Consider the following 13892-nt stretch of genomic DNA (forward strand, 5'->3'; position numbering starts at 1 on the left):
TTGTGGTCCCCAGCAAAGCCCCAAACACAAAACTTATGGCCTCATAAATTCTGTGTACATCTTAAATATAAAACATTTAGGCAAATTAACATCTCTAACATTCATCTATTGTGATTATGTCCTGAAATACAGGGACATTTCATTGAAAATGAGTTCTTGTCTGGCATTAGATACTGCTTGGACAGTTTAAACCTTCCCAGTACCCTGCACTGAAAAAGATTTCAAGCTGGGCAACAGATGGATGGATCAGAACCTATAATGTAAATGAAGCTAACCATTTATTTCTAATGTTTTCAGCAGACCAACGTCTGAAAAGACAGTTTACATATATTCAGAACACACGTTTAGAGCTGACAGGGTTAAAATTCAAGCACTTAAAGAAAAAAAACTGCAGACAAAACAACTGTATTATACAAAGGGCTCCAGTTACTTCTACAAGATTACAATTAAAAAGGGAACAGAAGAATGCAGATCTAGAGTTTGTCACTGTGTAAGATTAAAGTGTTAAAGAGTGTGAAAACACTTCTCTCTAAAGCTTCCCAATGCGTCACATGTGAAACACCCTCCTCCATGTAAAAAAGTCACGTCTGATTTTTTTTTTTTATGGTTGCAATACTTAACACAGATTTCTAGCACAAGCAGTTCTGCAATGAATAGATTCAGGAAACACACAGAGAGAAGTTTGAGATTCGACTTGCACAACTGGAACTAATTAGAGCAGGAGGGAAAGAGTGATGCCCCAAGTTCACAGAAAGTGCTGCAAAGCTTGTTCAGCCAGAGCAACATAGACAAGAAATAAGATTATCTTTTCTTGGTGGCTGGGAATGAAAGCAAAAAATATTAAACTTTGTGAATTTTATTACAAATCTGTCATTTACTCACCAACCACCACCAGTAGTGCTAAACAGCTGCTATAATACTGCTTAAAATGAATATATGAAGGATCAAAAAAAAAAAAAACTTACACCCATTTTAGGATATTAAATAAGCTTCCTATAGAAATTTTCTCTCAGATACTGAAGTTTTTTTTTTTTATTCTATGTGGGACACAGTACAACATGGTCATCTAGCAACAAACTAAGAGGACTGCAACAGAATAGCTTGGCTCCTGGCTTTCTTTTCCTGATGACAGAGGCTAAATTTAATCACCCCGCTACCTAACACCCAGAAAATAAATTACAAATTTAAATTCTAATAGTTTAAAAAGTGTTTACAACATGACAAATTACAATATGTGCACAGTAGTTGGTCACTTCTAAAGCTGGAAAAAACACAAGCACAGTGGTGAACCTGCTGGATGCCAAATAAAGAAGTATTATAAAAACAAAAAACAATATTGTTGTATCTTATTTGCCAAAAAAATATTGGTTTAAATTCTACCTCTGTGTACATTCCTGACATATTGTGAAAATAAAAAAAAACAGTAATGTAGTTAACAAAAAACATTCCAGTGATTCAATAGAAAAGGCAAATTAAATTCCAGGGATTAAATAAATAAGGAAAACGAACAAGGATTTTACACAAAAAACAGCACATTCTTGATTTTATTTCATTCAAACTTACGTACCTCATCGCCCAACCAGGTGCATTTTAAATTCAAGTATTTGAATGTTGCTTAAAGCCCAGCATTCCCCACATTGCCCCACTTTTTTCTCCCCAAAGCTCTTTAATTAGTCTGTAAACATTAAGGTAAATTTCCAAATTCCACATACAAAACCATAAAAAAATATTTTTTTAATTTCTCATTGTGCATAGCATGTAATGAAAATAGAAAGGTCTTTGGTTTCATGGCATTTCTTTCCCTCAATTTTCAGCCAGACATCAATGGATGACATCAATGGGGGAAAAACAAAACAATCAAACATCAGTCAGGCTTGTCTTCTTGAATTTTTTATAAATAAAGTGAATAATTACTATCAATAGCATTTCAGAGGTGCTGCTGAGAGCCACAATGAATGGAGCCTGAGAGGCAAAGTCGGCCTCCACACGGCGGAATGAGAGTTGCATGACAGCCAGAGCCAGCAGGCTGTTCTGTACTCCAATCTCAATGCTTACTGTTCGACGATGGGGTATGGACAGTCTGGCAACTGCTGCCATTACATATCCCAACAACAGCCCAAACACTGGTACAGTGACTCCAACGAGTATTATTTGTGGCTGGATATTGGCAAGGATTGAAGCTCCCATCTGGTAAGCCATGAAAATTCCACCGATAATCAGGATGAAGCTGAATGGGCGAATGAGAGTAAGCAGGATACGGGAAATGTTTGGAAGTTTACACTTAATGGCCATACCTGTGGAAATTGGAATGGCAATAAAGAGTAGAGTGACCAGAATTTTCACAAACGGCACATGAAGCGTCTCATGGACATTGAGAAGGCGACTATAAATGGTGGAGGAGAGTGGCATCAGACCTGTGGCTACAACTGTTGAAATTAAGGTCATGGATATGGCAAGAGTCACATCCCCACCCAGAAGCAGGCTATAGAGATAGCCTCCTCCACCCCCAGGTGCAGAGCAGGTTATGACCAGCCCCAAGGACAAGGCTTTGGGAAGAGAGGCAATCCTGGACAAGGCATAGGCATACAATGGCATGACCAGAAATTGGCCCACGATTCCTAATAAAACTGGGTGAGGCTGTTTAAGAAGACCACGCAGGACGTCCACTTCCACTTTGCAGCCAAAAGCACATTTGTTGATGAATATCAAAGGCAAAAGGGCAAAAAGCAAAGGGTTTTCTGAGAAGTGTGCCAGGCCACTGAAACTGGGGGTCCCCATCTTGTCATCAGGGGCCACCTTGATAATATAGTCCCGCCTTTCCTCGATGACTACCGGCTGGGCATCCTTGTTCAAATCCAGCAGCTGTAGCAAAAGTGGAGCGGTCCCTGCCAGTCCCGACTGGAAGCTAACTACGTAACTCCTGTCCACACCTACACTGCCACTATCACTCACATTCAAAATAGTCAAAACGTTCGTGTCCAGCGACTGGACACTCACAGCCTCCTTCCAAGAGTCGTTCCGGTACTTACTGGACACCACGATGACTCCGCGGGTTTTCTCGGGAAACTCAAACTCCAGCGAGGTCCCGTCTCCGATATTAAGGTACCGGCTGAAGTCCCGCCGTCCTGCTTTGCCGTTAGGGTCACTTGTTTGAGGCGCAACGCTACTCCACGCGTCCAATCCATCCGCCAGCCGGGTCCAGATGCAGCAGAAACACAGGAGAAACGCCCTCGACACCATCATTCCCACTCACAAAAGGCGACCGGTCCGGCCGCTTAGGTCTGTGCTTCCTGCCAGTTTGACAGCCTTCAGCTTGAAACGGTCGCTCACTTAACACAGCGTCGGCTTTCCTTCGCCGCCGTAGCAACGCGACTCATCTAGAGTAGATGGATAATTCCCGCAGTGGACTAAACGAACCGGGCACGTCTTCAAGCAAACGCGGCCGCGGGCAACTGCTTCCGGGAAGACAGCCAGCAGCCGATCGATGCGTGTGCTTCACTCATTCGATTCGATTTTCTTCTCTCTCAGTTGCGCTTTCCGCCTCAGACACACACACGCAGAAGCGCGTGCCTCTTACGGACACACCCCCTCGACTGATTCACGTGCGCGCGCATTTGGTGGTAACCCTCGGATGCTGGCGTGTGACGCAAAAGCGCGAGACAACACGCTGCAAGCTCTCGTGTGGAGAGCGTGTAACGTGTGTTTTGCGTATTTTCGAGGTTGTAAATCACTTTTTCGAGGTTTAAGATCTTAGTTAAAAACGAAACGTCCCTGTCGTTTAATTATCTTAATTGAAATGGTCAGATAGTCGGTTGGCTTTACAGTAGCATGTCAGTTAATTATTGATTTTGAGCGTCGTTACCAGTTCGTATATTAAGTTGTTTATTCACTTCTGGAAAACAAATAAGGCGCAATCATATTGCTTATACGTTCTGCGATGGCATTGATGAAGACGGTAAGCTTTCGTTTTCCGTAGCTATGCATAATTTAAATGAATGATGGTCATACATGCATACACGTTTTACATACTTACTGTAGTTGCATACAGGAAATCAATTTGCTTTAACCTTTGTCGGTTTGTTTTATTCGTGTTAGCTCTGCAATTGTGTCTTGCGGTGTTGTCTGTAAAATGTGCTATGTAATGTAGCAAACCATTCCAAACCAGAGGAAAACTGATTATATTAAAGGTTACCATTTCCATTAACATCAGGCCTCCGCATTTAATAGGAATGAAAAACTTCGTATGCCAATCCAGGCAGTTATGCCTGAAGATATTGGGTCGGTGGAGACGAAACAGTAGCCTCCCCAGAAAATCATCACAGATGACAAGGTGTCACATGCATTTAATTTAGCTCTTTATATCATTTCTGCCTCATTAGGATAGTAAAACATCTTAATAAACACATACTGAAATTTGGACAGCATTAGTCAGAGTCTATCAACATTTATATATCCACTGATGTTTGAGCCATTTGTTTCAAACGTTTGTGGTGTGCTTGTTGTAATATAAGACCTACAAAACTAGATCTCAAGTTGGTTAACTGACAGGAGACAGAAAGTACAGATAATAGGTGAATGCTCCATAAGGAGAGAAGTCATCAGCAGAGTTCCTCAGGGGTCCGCCCTGGGACCGTTACTTTTTGTTATTTATATAAATTACATTTATTCCAGAATGTGAAATTCACAGATAACACTAAAATTGGAGGAACAGGAAACACTGAGGTAATTAAAAAAGATCTGGACAAGCTTCAGAACTGGGTAAACACTTGGAAAATGCTGTTTAGTGCATTAGCAAAATACACATAGGCATCAGAAATGTTAATTATTAATACAAGATAGGAGACACTGTCTTACAGGATTGCAAGGATTTAGGGGTTTATGTAGACACGAAGTTTTTATCATCTATGCAATGTGTAGAAGCAATTAAAATGGCAAATAAAATGTTAGGTTACATAGTAAAAACTTAAATATAAATTGATGGACATTGTGTTTAGGCTGCATAATGAATTAGCGAGACTTCTCCTGAAGTATTGCTTGCACTTCTGGTTATCACACTACAAGAAAGACATATAAATACTTGAACCTGTTCAGAAGAAGGCAACTCTGTGCATCTCTGAAGTTAAGGAGATTTACTCTGACAGACTCAGAGAATTAAACCTGTTTTAGTCTTGATAAGAGAAGACTGTGTGGGGACCTTATCCAGGTGTTTAAAATTCTCAAAGTCATTGATAAAGCCGATCCAACAGAATTCTTTCGGCTTAAAGGATCATTTTAGTATTTTTTTAAGTCAAAAGTTATTTCTTTATAAGCATGGTATATGTGCATATGCAACATGAAATCATGTTCTACAATTAAGCAACTTCTATATATTTACAAAAAATCTTGCCCTCACTTGTGCTTTACATTGGAGGCTATGGGGCATCACTGGAAAATAAAAGTTTAATAATTTACAGATGAAGTAGCAAAAGTCTTAATATAAGAAAACATGCCCTCTATGTTTCTGACATATGTTTGTAACAGTAAAAGGGATCGGGAAATAATAATTTTAGTACTATTTTTCTCATGGTAAGAGTGAGTTTTCCGTTCACTTGTGTGAGTTCTCATATAAACAATGAATTCAATTTAAACAAAAACCATGTGGCATAAAGTGTTTAGTGTGAGTTTCTGCATAGCAATTCTTAATGCTGAGGTACTGTGCACTGCTGATCTTCTTTTAATTGGCAGAATCTCATAAATATTAAAGAGTTTTCTTGTTCAAAAATGACAAGTATAAATTATTTTACAATGTGTGTATAATCACAAGATGCAAAACAATACTTGACAACTATCTTGGCTTGGCTTGAAAAATCGACATATTTGTGAATTTTTAAGCTTTTCCTTTGTGCCCATAGCCTCCATTGTAAAGACCCAGAGTGGACAAATATTTTTTTTAAATTTATAGAAAACACTTACTTCAGCTTCTGGCTCTTTTTGAAGCTTGTTTGTTTTCTATTAGTGTACTATGTTTTGTTCCTATAGATATGGTGTTACGGGGTTTGGTGTTATAAAGCAGGCCTATTGTGAATGAATGCTGTTGTGTATGTTAAGATTTTCATGTGATGGAAGGCATTCTGTTCAGAGTTATTTCAGGTGATTAGCATGTGTTTACTGATTCCATACTGGAAAAATCAGTTTAAGAAAATGTGTGGATAAATGGAATGTTCTCAAGGTGGCATCTGCCTGCTTGTGCTATCTACAAACGTGATGGCAAAAAATAGCGAAAGGTTATGTGTTTTTATTACAGCAGTACCTCCAATTTAGGGCCTGAATTGAAAGAGGAAAGGCAGACTAGAATAAATTTGAAAAAAATGTTTACCTATATATTTTATATTTACACAATATTGCGAAAATGTATTTGCCTCCTTCCTGATTTCCTCTTTTAACACATTATAACATAAGATGTTTGATAATCAAGAGGGGACAATTCAGTGCATCAGACATGTATGGCTAGCTAATAGCTAAGACATCTCATCCAAACACTTTTTTGACAACAAATATTTTCAGGTTAACTTCAACTTTAATCTAAGGTGAGAGGTAAGTGGCACTTTGGCCAACAAGTAACAGTTTTTTTAATGTGTTACAATTATCTAATGAAGAATGTTTTCGAACATATGCTATCATTGTGTGATAATCTTTTTCCTTTTAGTTAAATCCTCACAGTTAAATGGCTAATTAAGAGTCAGTTGATTGTACACTAGCAGGCCTGATTGCAGGAAGCCCCTGCTCAAAGTAACCGTCACAAATTTTGATCCTTATGATAAGGTTTACACGCATCAGGATTAAACAAGCATATCATACCTCAGACAAAGAAAAGTTACGAAGAAATCAAGAAAAAACTTGTTTTATCAGTCTGGAACATAATAGCAAGCAACTTCTAAGCATCTGGGACTCCACTGAACTACAGTGAGAGACATCATTTCAAATTGGAAAATATTTGGAATAGCATAATTTTTTAGTTGTAGCAAGATAAATAGTATGTGAATAGTTAGCTGGATAAGGATGTTGATGACTTGTTACAATCGAAGAAACCATGAAATCTACTCATTATCAGAAAATTCTTAAGGGGAATATCCAGTCAACTGTCCATGAGTGGAAACTGAAGCATATTTGAGTCATGAAGTAAGACCATGATATGAAAAACAAGTGTCTATCAGAATTGCCGAAAAGAAACAAAAATGAAGCCAATAATGATCAATGCTGTACAATGGCAAACGACGTGAAAAATATCAATGGAAAAAAAAAATCATACATTACTTGTGTTTATTTAATGGGAATGACATTTTGAATTGAAGACCAACCTTACCTCCTCTTTCATTGATCAAGAATATTGTTTTCAGTTGAAAAAAAGTCATTCCCATAAGGCTTTCGTGTCTTGTTTATGATATGTTACTGCATCATTGCATTCATAGAAATAACAGACTCACCAGTATGAGAAAACACCCACATAACATTAATCAATTTGATTTGTCTTGATGTGTTGTCATGCAAGACATTGCGCGTTTTGGAGTTTCCCCCTACATTCGGACCTCTAAACACAAACAAACCTTATTTCTAGGCCATTTTTGAACTATATTTTTGATAAAGAGTAAACCAATAGATGTCTACAGCAAAAATTATTATAAGGGCTTGAAGTTTTGCATGCCCCATCAAGAACCCCAGGTATTTGCCTACTAATGGGATACGAGGGGCCAAAGGTACTCCTTTTCACAGAGCTTTGAAAGAATGGGGGTCAGTAACATAAGCAGGTGGAGTGTCGTTTTATGCTGCTTTGAGGTTGCTAATCACAAATATAATATTGTTGATATTTAACTTTTTACTGGTAGTCCTGGCCTTCTAAGAACAACTTCCAAAAGGTTAAAAATGGCAAATTTTAAGCATAAGCATGCAGGGTATGTTTTTAGACCTTTGATCTTTGATTCTTTGCTAGTAATCTAGCCTCTATGGACCCTATCAAAAAAAAAAAAAATTCTATTACAATCGAGAATATTTAGACTTTAAACATTTCAAGTGAAGCACACATTTTAATATTTCAAATATCTGACACATCTATTTTTGTTTATTATGTACTTCTATCTCATGAAGTAAATCTTTGCATTTCTTATGAACAGCCTGAATTGGGGCGGCCTATGCTAATTCAGACATTTTCAACATTATTTTAGCAAAAAAGAATGCTTGTAGCATGTTTTCCTACCTGGGTAATGAGACAATCTTTTTCCTTTTTCCATAAATGTTTTTCACATTGTTTGCGATTGTACAGCATTTGTCACTGTTGGCTTCTGTTATATCATAACTTTTTTGTGTCAGTATTTTACATGATACCTGTTTATTCAACTAATGACAAAAGTATTAAAAGAATCATTTCTTTACTCAGGTGCTTTTTTATCTATTATTAGATTTTAATATCACACCTGAAAACATTCAGAGTCAAAAATTGCAACAATAGAATAAACCAGGAAGGTGTCAAATATGTTTTCATGGCACTGTAACTCTGAAAATGTTTTAAATCCTTCAGCTCAGGATAAGAACAGCAACAGCTACCCAGTTTTTGACCTTCAGTGATTCACAGCTTGATTGCCTCTTTGTGCACAGTTATCAGCCTTCAGATGTGGGGCTCCTCAGTGACTCACAGTTCAGTTTTAGGGGCACCCAACCTGGTAACTCCCTGGTTGTGGGTAATCAGTTTGCATGTAAGCAACTGAACAAGTCAGTCATATGCTTCATACATATGGATGATAATTATGTCAAAATTAATCTTAATTGTGGTAAACTACAAATTCACTAAAGAGCTGAATAAAAATAAATAAAAACATCCTCTTTACTAAGAGAGAAATGCTTCTGCCACTGAACTGTCATGGCCTATGGGCAGGCAGTTAGAAATCTTTACCTTTGCATGGCCTAGGAAATATTCTCCTTAAACAGTGCAATGTCTTTTTTTCACCTTTTTCTGCTTTTATGTACAGACCAGATTGTGTTGTGGCTTAACTTGTCCATTTAGATAGATAGATACTTTATTAATCCCAAGGGGAAATTCATATAATCCAGCAGCAGTATACTGATACAAAGAAACAATATTAAATTAAATAGTAATAAAAATAAAAAAAAAATGAAAATAAAATTAATGTTAGCATTTACTCCCCCGGGTGGAATTGAAGAGTCGCACAGTGTGGGGGAGGAACAATCTCTTTAGTCTGTCAGTGGAGTAGGACAGTGACAAAAGTCTGTCACTGAAGCTACTCCTCTGTCTGGAGATGACACTGTTCAGTGGATGCAGTGGATTCTTCATGATTGACAGGAGTTTGCTTAGTGCCCGTCGCTCTGCCACAGATGTTAAACTGTCCAACTTTACTCCTACAATAGAGCCTGCCTTCTTAACAAGTTTGTCCAGGCGTGAGGCGTCTTTCATCTTTATGCTGCCACCCCAGCACACCACTGCGTAGAAGAGGGCACTCGCCACAACCGTCTGGTAGAACATCTGCAGCATCTTACTGCAGATGTTGAAGGATGCCAACCTTCTCAGAAAGTATAGTCTGCTCTGACCTTTCTTACATAGAGCATCAGTATTGGCAGTCCAGTCGAATTTGTCATCCAGCTGCACTCCCAGATATTTAAAGGTCTGCACCCTCTGCACACAGTCACCTCTGATGATCACAGGGTCCATGAGGTGCCTGGGCCTCCTAAAATCCACCACCAGTTCCTTGGTCTTGCTGGTGTTAAGGTGTAAGTGGTTTGAGTCGCACCATTTAACAAAGTCTTTGATTAACTTTCTGTACTCCTCCTCCTGCCCACACCTGATGCAGCCCACAATAGCAGTGTCATCAGCGAACTTTTGCACGTGGCAGGACTCCGAGTCATATTGGAAGTCTGATGTATATAGATTGAACAGGACCAGAGAAAGTTCTGCAAGTGATGTCTAGCATGAAACAGTAAATATTTTTGCATTCATTATTAATTAATTCTGTACTGTATATGCTTTCAGTTATTTCTGTAAGAAATTTTGCATTTTTTAAACACATTGTTTAGACACAGACATAAAATACAGTTTTTGCCAGGTTAAAATCAAGCTTTACATCATAATATGTAGTTGATTTAGTTTTAAACTAGGCTACCATTTGCATCCTTTGTTCAAGTTCAAAGTTTATTGTCATGTATAAAGATAAACATAAATAATAAGTAGCAGATAGATAATAAGTAACAGAGGCAGCATAAAGTATAAAAACAGAATAGAAATATAAAGTGTAATGTGCAGGTGGGTGTGTGATGGACAAGTCAAATACAGTTGTGTGAGCTAGATAAAATGAGGTGAATCATGGTTATAAACTCCAGTCAGTTATTTTGGAGTCTAATGGCCTTGGGAAAGAAAGAGTTCTTTATCCTGGAAGTCCTGCATTTCATACTTCTAGCAGGAGGGTAGAAGTGTGAACAGTTCGTGTTGGGGGTGGGTGGGGTCCCTGTCCCTGAGGCTCGAGGCAGTTCTGCTGCGGACTCTGCAGTTTTAGATGCTCTGCAGAGAGGGCAGTGGGGTCCTGGTGATCTTCTCAGCATTCTTTACCACTCTCTGCAGGCGTTTGCTGTCCATAACAGTAGTGTTACCGTACAACACGGTGATGCAGCTGGTCAAGATGCTCTCAACAATGCAGCTGTAAAAGTTGCTGAGGATATTAGTCGACATACCATGCGTTTGTATTCTTTGTCTTTTGTGTTTCAGACTCATCTCACAGTCCCATTCATGATGCTAAATTGCCACTAAGGGAATGTGTATAGTATAGATGTGTTTATACAAACCCAGTAATTTATTGGAATTGACCTCAGCATATGCTTTATACCTTTCAGCAGGAGTCTTCCATGACTTTAACTAGTTAGAACAGAAAGAATCTGAACAAACAGATCTTTTTGGTCACTGGGTTTCCTGCCTAAATGAGCCCTGAATCCCAGAGACTGTTGCTGTGTACTGACAAGGTCTGAACATGTGTAAAATGATGGAAATATTTCCAGTTTGCTTGCAACCTCAGCGCAATACTCAAATGCCTTTCCTTATATTATGGATGTTAATATATTGATGGCTGTTATTAAACTGAAGACACTATCCTTGAAAAGTCACATTTAGTGTAATGATGGTAGTTATGGCCTTTATAATATAAGCCTTCATACCACAATTTGGTTGCCATTAGAAGAGCTGTCATTGCAGGCATTATGAGCTTACTGTTCTGAATTAATTTTTCTGAATCCACTTATTATTAAAATACAATGTTGCTATCCTGTGTACTGGACAGGAAACAATCATACATGTGATGGAGTACACTGAAGGGTGCAACACATGTGGACACTAACATTGGTGCAATTTATTAATGACAAGTAACTTCATGTTTGGGGAATCTGGAGTATAAATAAAACCAGCCAAGATGAGTTATAAGTTCTTTAGTGAGCATTTGAACTTAGTTAGCAATGTGCCTCAAACTCGACACATTCAAATCTATACTCAATATCATTTTGAAAGTACTAGATAAATGGCAATTGAAGAACTATTTAGAGCAAAAGGGTCCTTCCTTATTATATTAACCCTCACTATTCATAGAAACGCTTGAAAGAACAAAAAATAAACACTCTTTGGTGTTTATGACCCACAAAATCAGGGCTGAATATTAAATTAAAGCAGTTGGCTGGTTAGCCACGCATTAGGTTACTCTTTAGTGGAGCTTTGTCTGGCTGTTAGCTCTTGTCAAAAGTGATGGCTCATTCTGGGACGCTTGGGCTTTTATGGAGGGTAAACTGCAAAGGGTGGAGTCAGTTGCCCACATGGAGCAGTTTCTCTTCACTGTGGAAAGAGAAGGATATGTCAATGTTAGCGATGATCCCTCATCTTGTCCCAGAAGGTTAATATTACACACCTTGAAAGAACCTATAAGGAAATCCTCCAATTCACATGGATAACGTTTTGCAAGAGAGACAAGTCAGCTCCAAACATTTTGGAAACTGTGCTGATTCCTGTATGGTGGAAGACAGCAACTTTAACCGCTGTGCCTCTGTGCTTTGCACAAATTGATTTATTAATAACAATGCTCTGTGTTTTGTAAGAATACATAAATGATTGTCAGTTCAGCTCTGTTAGTACATGGTGTGTCTTATAGGTAATGTGGAACACTTTCTCATAGGATTTATTTAATCTTGTTAAATCCTGCTGAAATCTTCTCAAGAATATAATAGGATTTGCAAAGATGTCTTACAAGAACATATATAGCTGCTTTATATGGATCATGTATGCACTTTTTAAACAAAGATTTTGTTTTTCACTAAAATATAAGAACTTGAAAAAAGTTTTTCAAAAGGTTTTCCAGCTTATATGCCATACATATCTTACCCTCAAAAGCAGCACACTTTTTGTATAAATGGTTCAAAACACAATGATGAATTCTGGGTCGCCAGATTTTAAAGTTTAATTCAAATGCCGTGTCATTTTGTAACCCTCTTATTTCAGACCAGGGTTGATAAGTGGGGCGGAGGGAGCTTATCCCAACTAGCACAGGTCACAAGGCAGGAAAAAATCCTGGACAGGTTGCTAGTCCATCACAGGGCAAACACACACACACACACCAAACAAATGCTAGGACCTATTTAGCATTCCCAATTCACCTAACCTGCATGATTTGGGACAATGGGAGAAGCACCCTGAGGAAACCCACACAGACACTGGAAGAACATGCAAACTCCACACAGAGAGGACCTGGGCCACTAAATCCTGGTCTCCTAACTGTGAGGCAGCAGTGCTACCACTTTGCCACCGTGCCACCCTATAATTCAGATTAATAAATAAAAGTATTTCTGCACAGAAAGTAATGTACAAATTTGTTTCCACTTCTCTTTCTCTACCGTATATAACAATTTTTAGTTCTTCTTTTATATCACCTAATGTATAAGGATCAAGTTCAAGGTCAGCATCCAGTGCTTACACGGTGCTTGTCAGGTGTTGACACCAGCTTGAATTATTGCTGCTTTTTGTTTTAGAGTCCAGTTTCATATGTAATGTTTGTATAAATTCCAGTCACAGATCAGTCTTCATTATAGCACACCTGTTTTCGGCGTCAAACATCTGAATTGGTCACAATATCACATCTAACACTGGTTTTGCATATTACTATCAGACTTTTTTGCTTGATGCCATTGTGACAAATCAGCCTTTGTTTTCATAAGTCTTGTTTGATGTACGTAACAACTCGCTGGCTTACTTAGGCAAAGTAAGTGAAGTCTGCAAGAGCAATGTCTGCCCTTTGTTTTATACATTAGGTATACATTGTACTTTGACTACAATGCCTCAACTTTTTAGAGCTCACTCAACAATAAATTTGTTTGGTTGAGAGTTATTGTAGACTTGTAAAAGAGAAATAACATGTAATTATTCCCACGCAGCCACCAGCTTGGAGGTTTTCAGGAAACATTTAACTCTAATTGTTGAAAACACAACTATGGACCTCAGTTGTTTGAAATGAACTGTACCGAGAACAAATTCCTAGCCCTAGTCTATGGAGAATGTAACTAGTGTCTGTGGTCTGCTACTGTTCCATGCATAACTTAAAAATATCATTATTCTGGCCACTTCAAATCACAGGTGTATGATAGCATTATTGATTAACACCATGCATTTTTAATCATGTGTAATTATATTTAGGGTCACAGGACCAGACTCTGTCCTGACAGTACCAAAGAAATTCCATTAAAGAACCTTCTGCTTTGTGACAGTCAATCACAGGGCACTCTCATGCACATCCCTACTTTCACTAATAAGGGGTCAGTATAAACTTTTTAGTTAACCTAATAAAGAAATCTTTGGGGTGTGGAAGAAAACTCATGCAAACATTATG

At 38.2% G+C, this 13892-nt stretch overlaps 2 protein-coding genes across 2 annotated transcripts in view; one reads left to right on the plus strand and one right to left on the minus strand.

Annotated features, from left to right (window-relative positions):
• Nucleotides 1-591: 591 nt before the first annotated feature.
• Nucleotides 592-3608, minus strand: slc10a3 (solute carrier family 10 member 3). Its single transcript, XM_039763443.1, has one exon. The coding sequence runs from the start codon at nucleotides 3241-3243 to the stop codon at nucleotides 1858-1860; it is 1386 nt and encodes a 461-aa protein (XP_039619377.1). The 5' UTR covers nucleotides 3244-3608; the 3' UTR covers nucleotides 592-1857.
• Nucleotides 3609-3779: 171 nt separating this feature from the next.
• cdk10 (cyclin-dependent kinase 10) overlaps nucleotides 3780-13892 on the plus strand; it is a 105642-nt gene continuing 95529 nt past the window's right edge. The window contains exon 1 of the mRNA XM_039763447.1: nucleotides 3780-3955. The gene's annotated coding sequence lies outside the window, so the exon portion shown is untranslated. The remainder of the gene's footprint in view (nucleotides 3956-13892) is intronic.

Source organism: Polypterus senegalus, chromosome 9 (genome assembly GCF_016835505.1).
Source record: "Polypterus senegalus isolate Bchr_013 chromosome 9, ASM1683550v1, whole genome shotgun sequence".
NCBI classification, from domain to species: Eukaryota; Metazoa; Chordata; class Cladistia; order Polypteriformes; family Polypteridae; genus Polypterus; species Polypterus senegalus.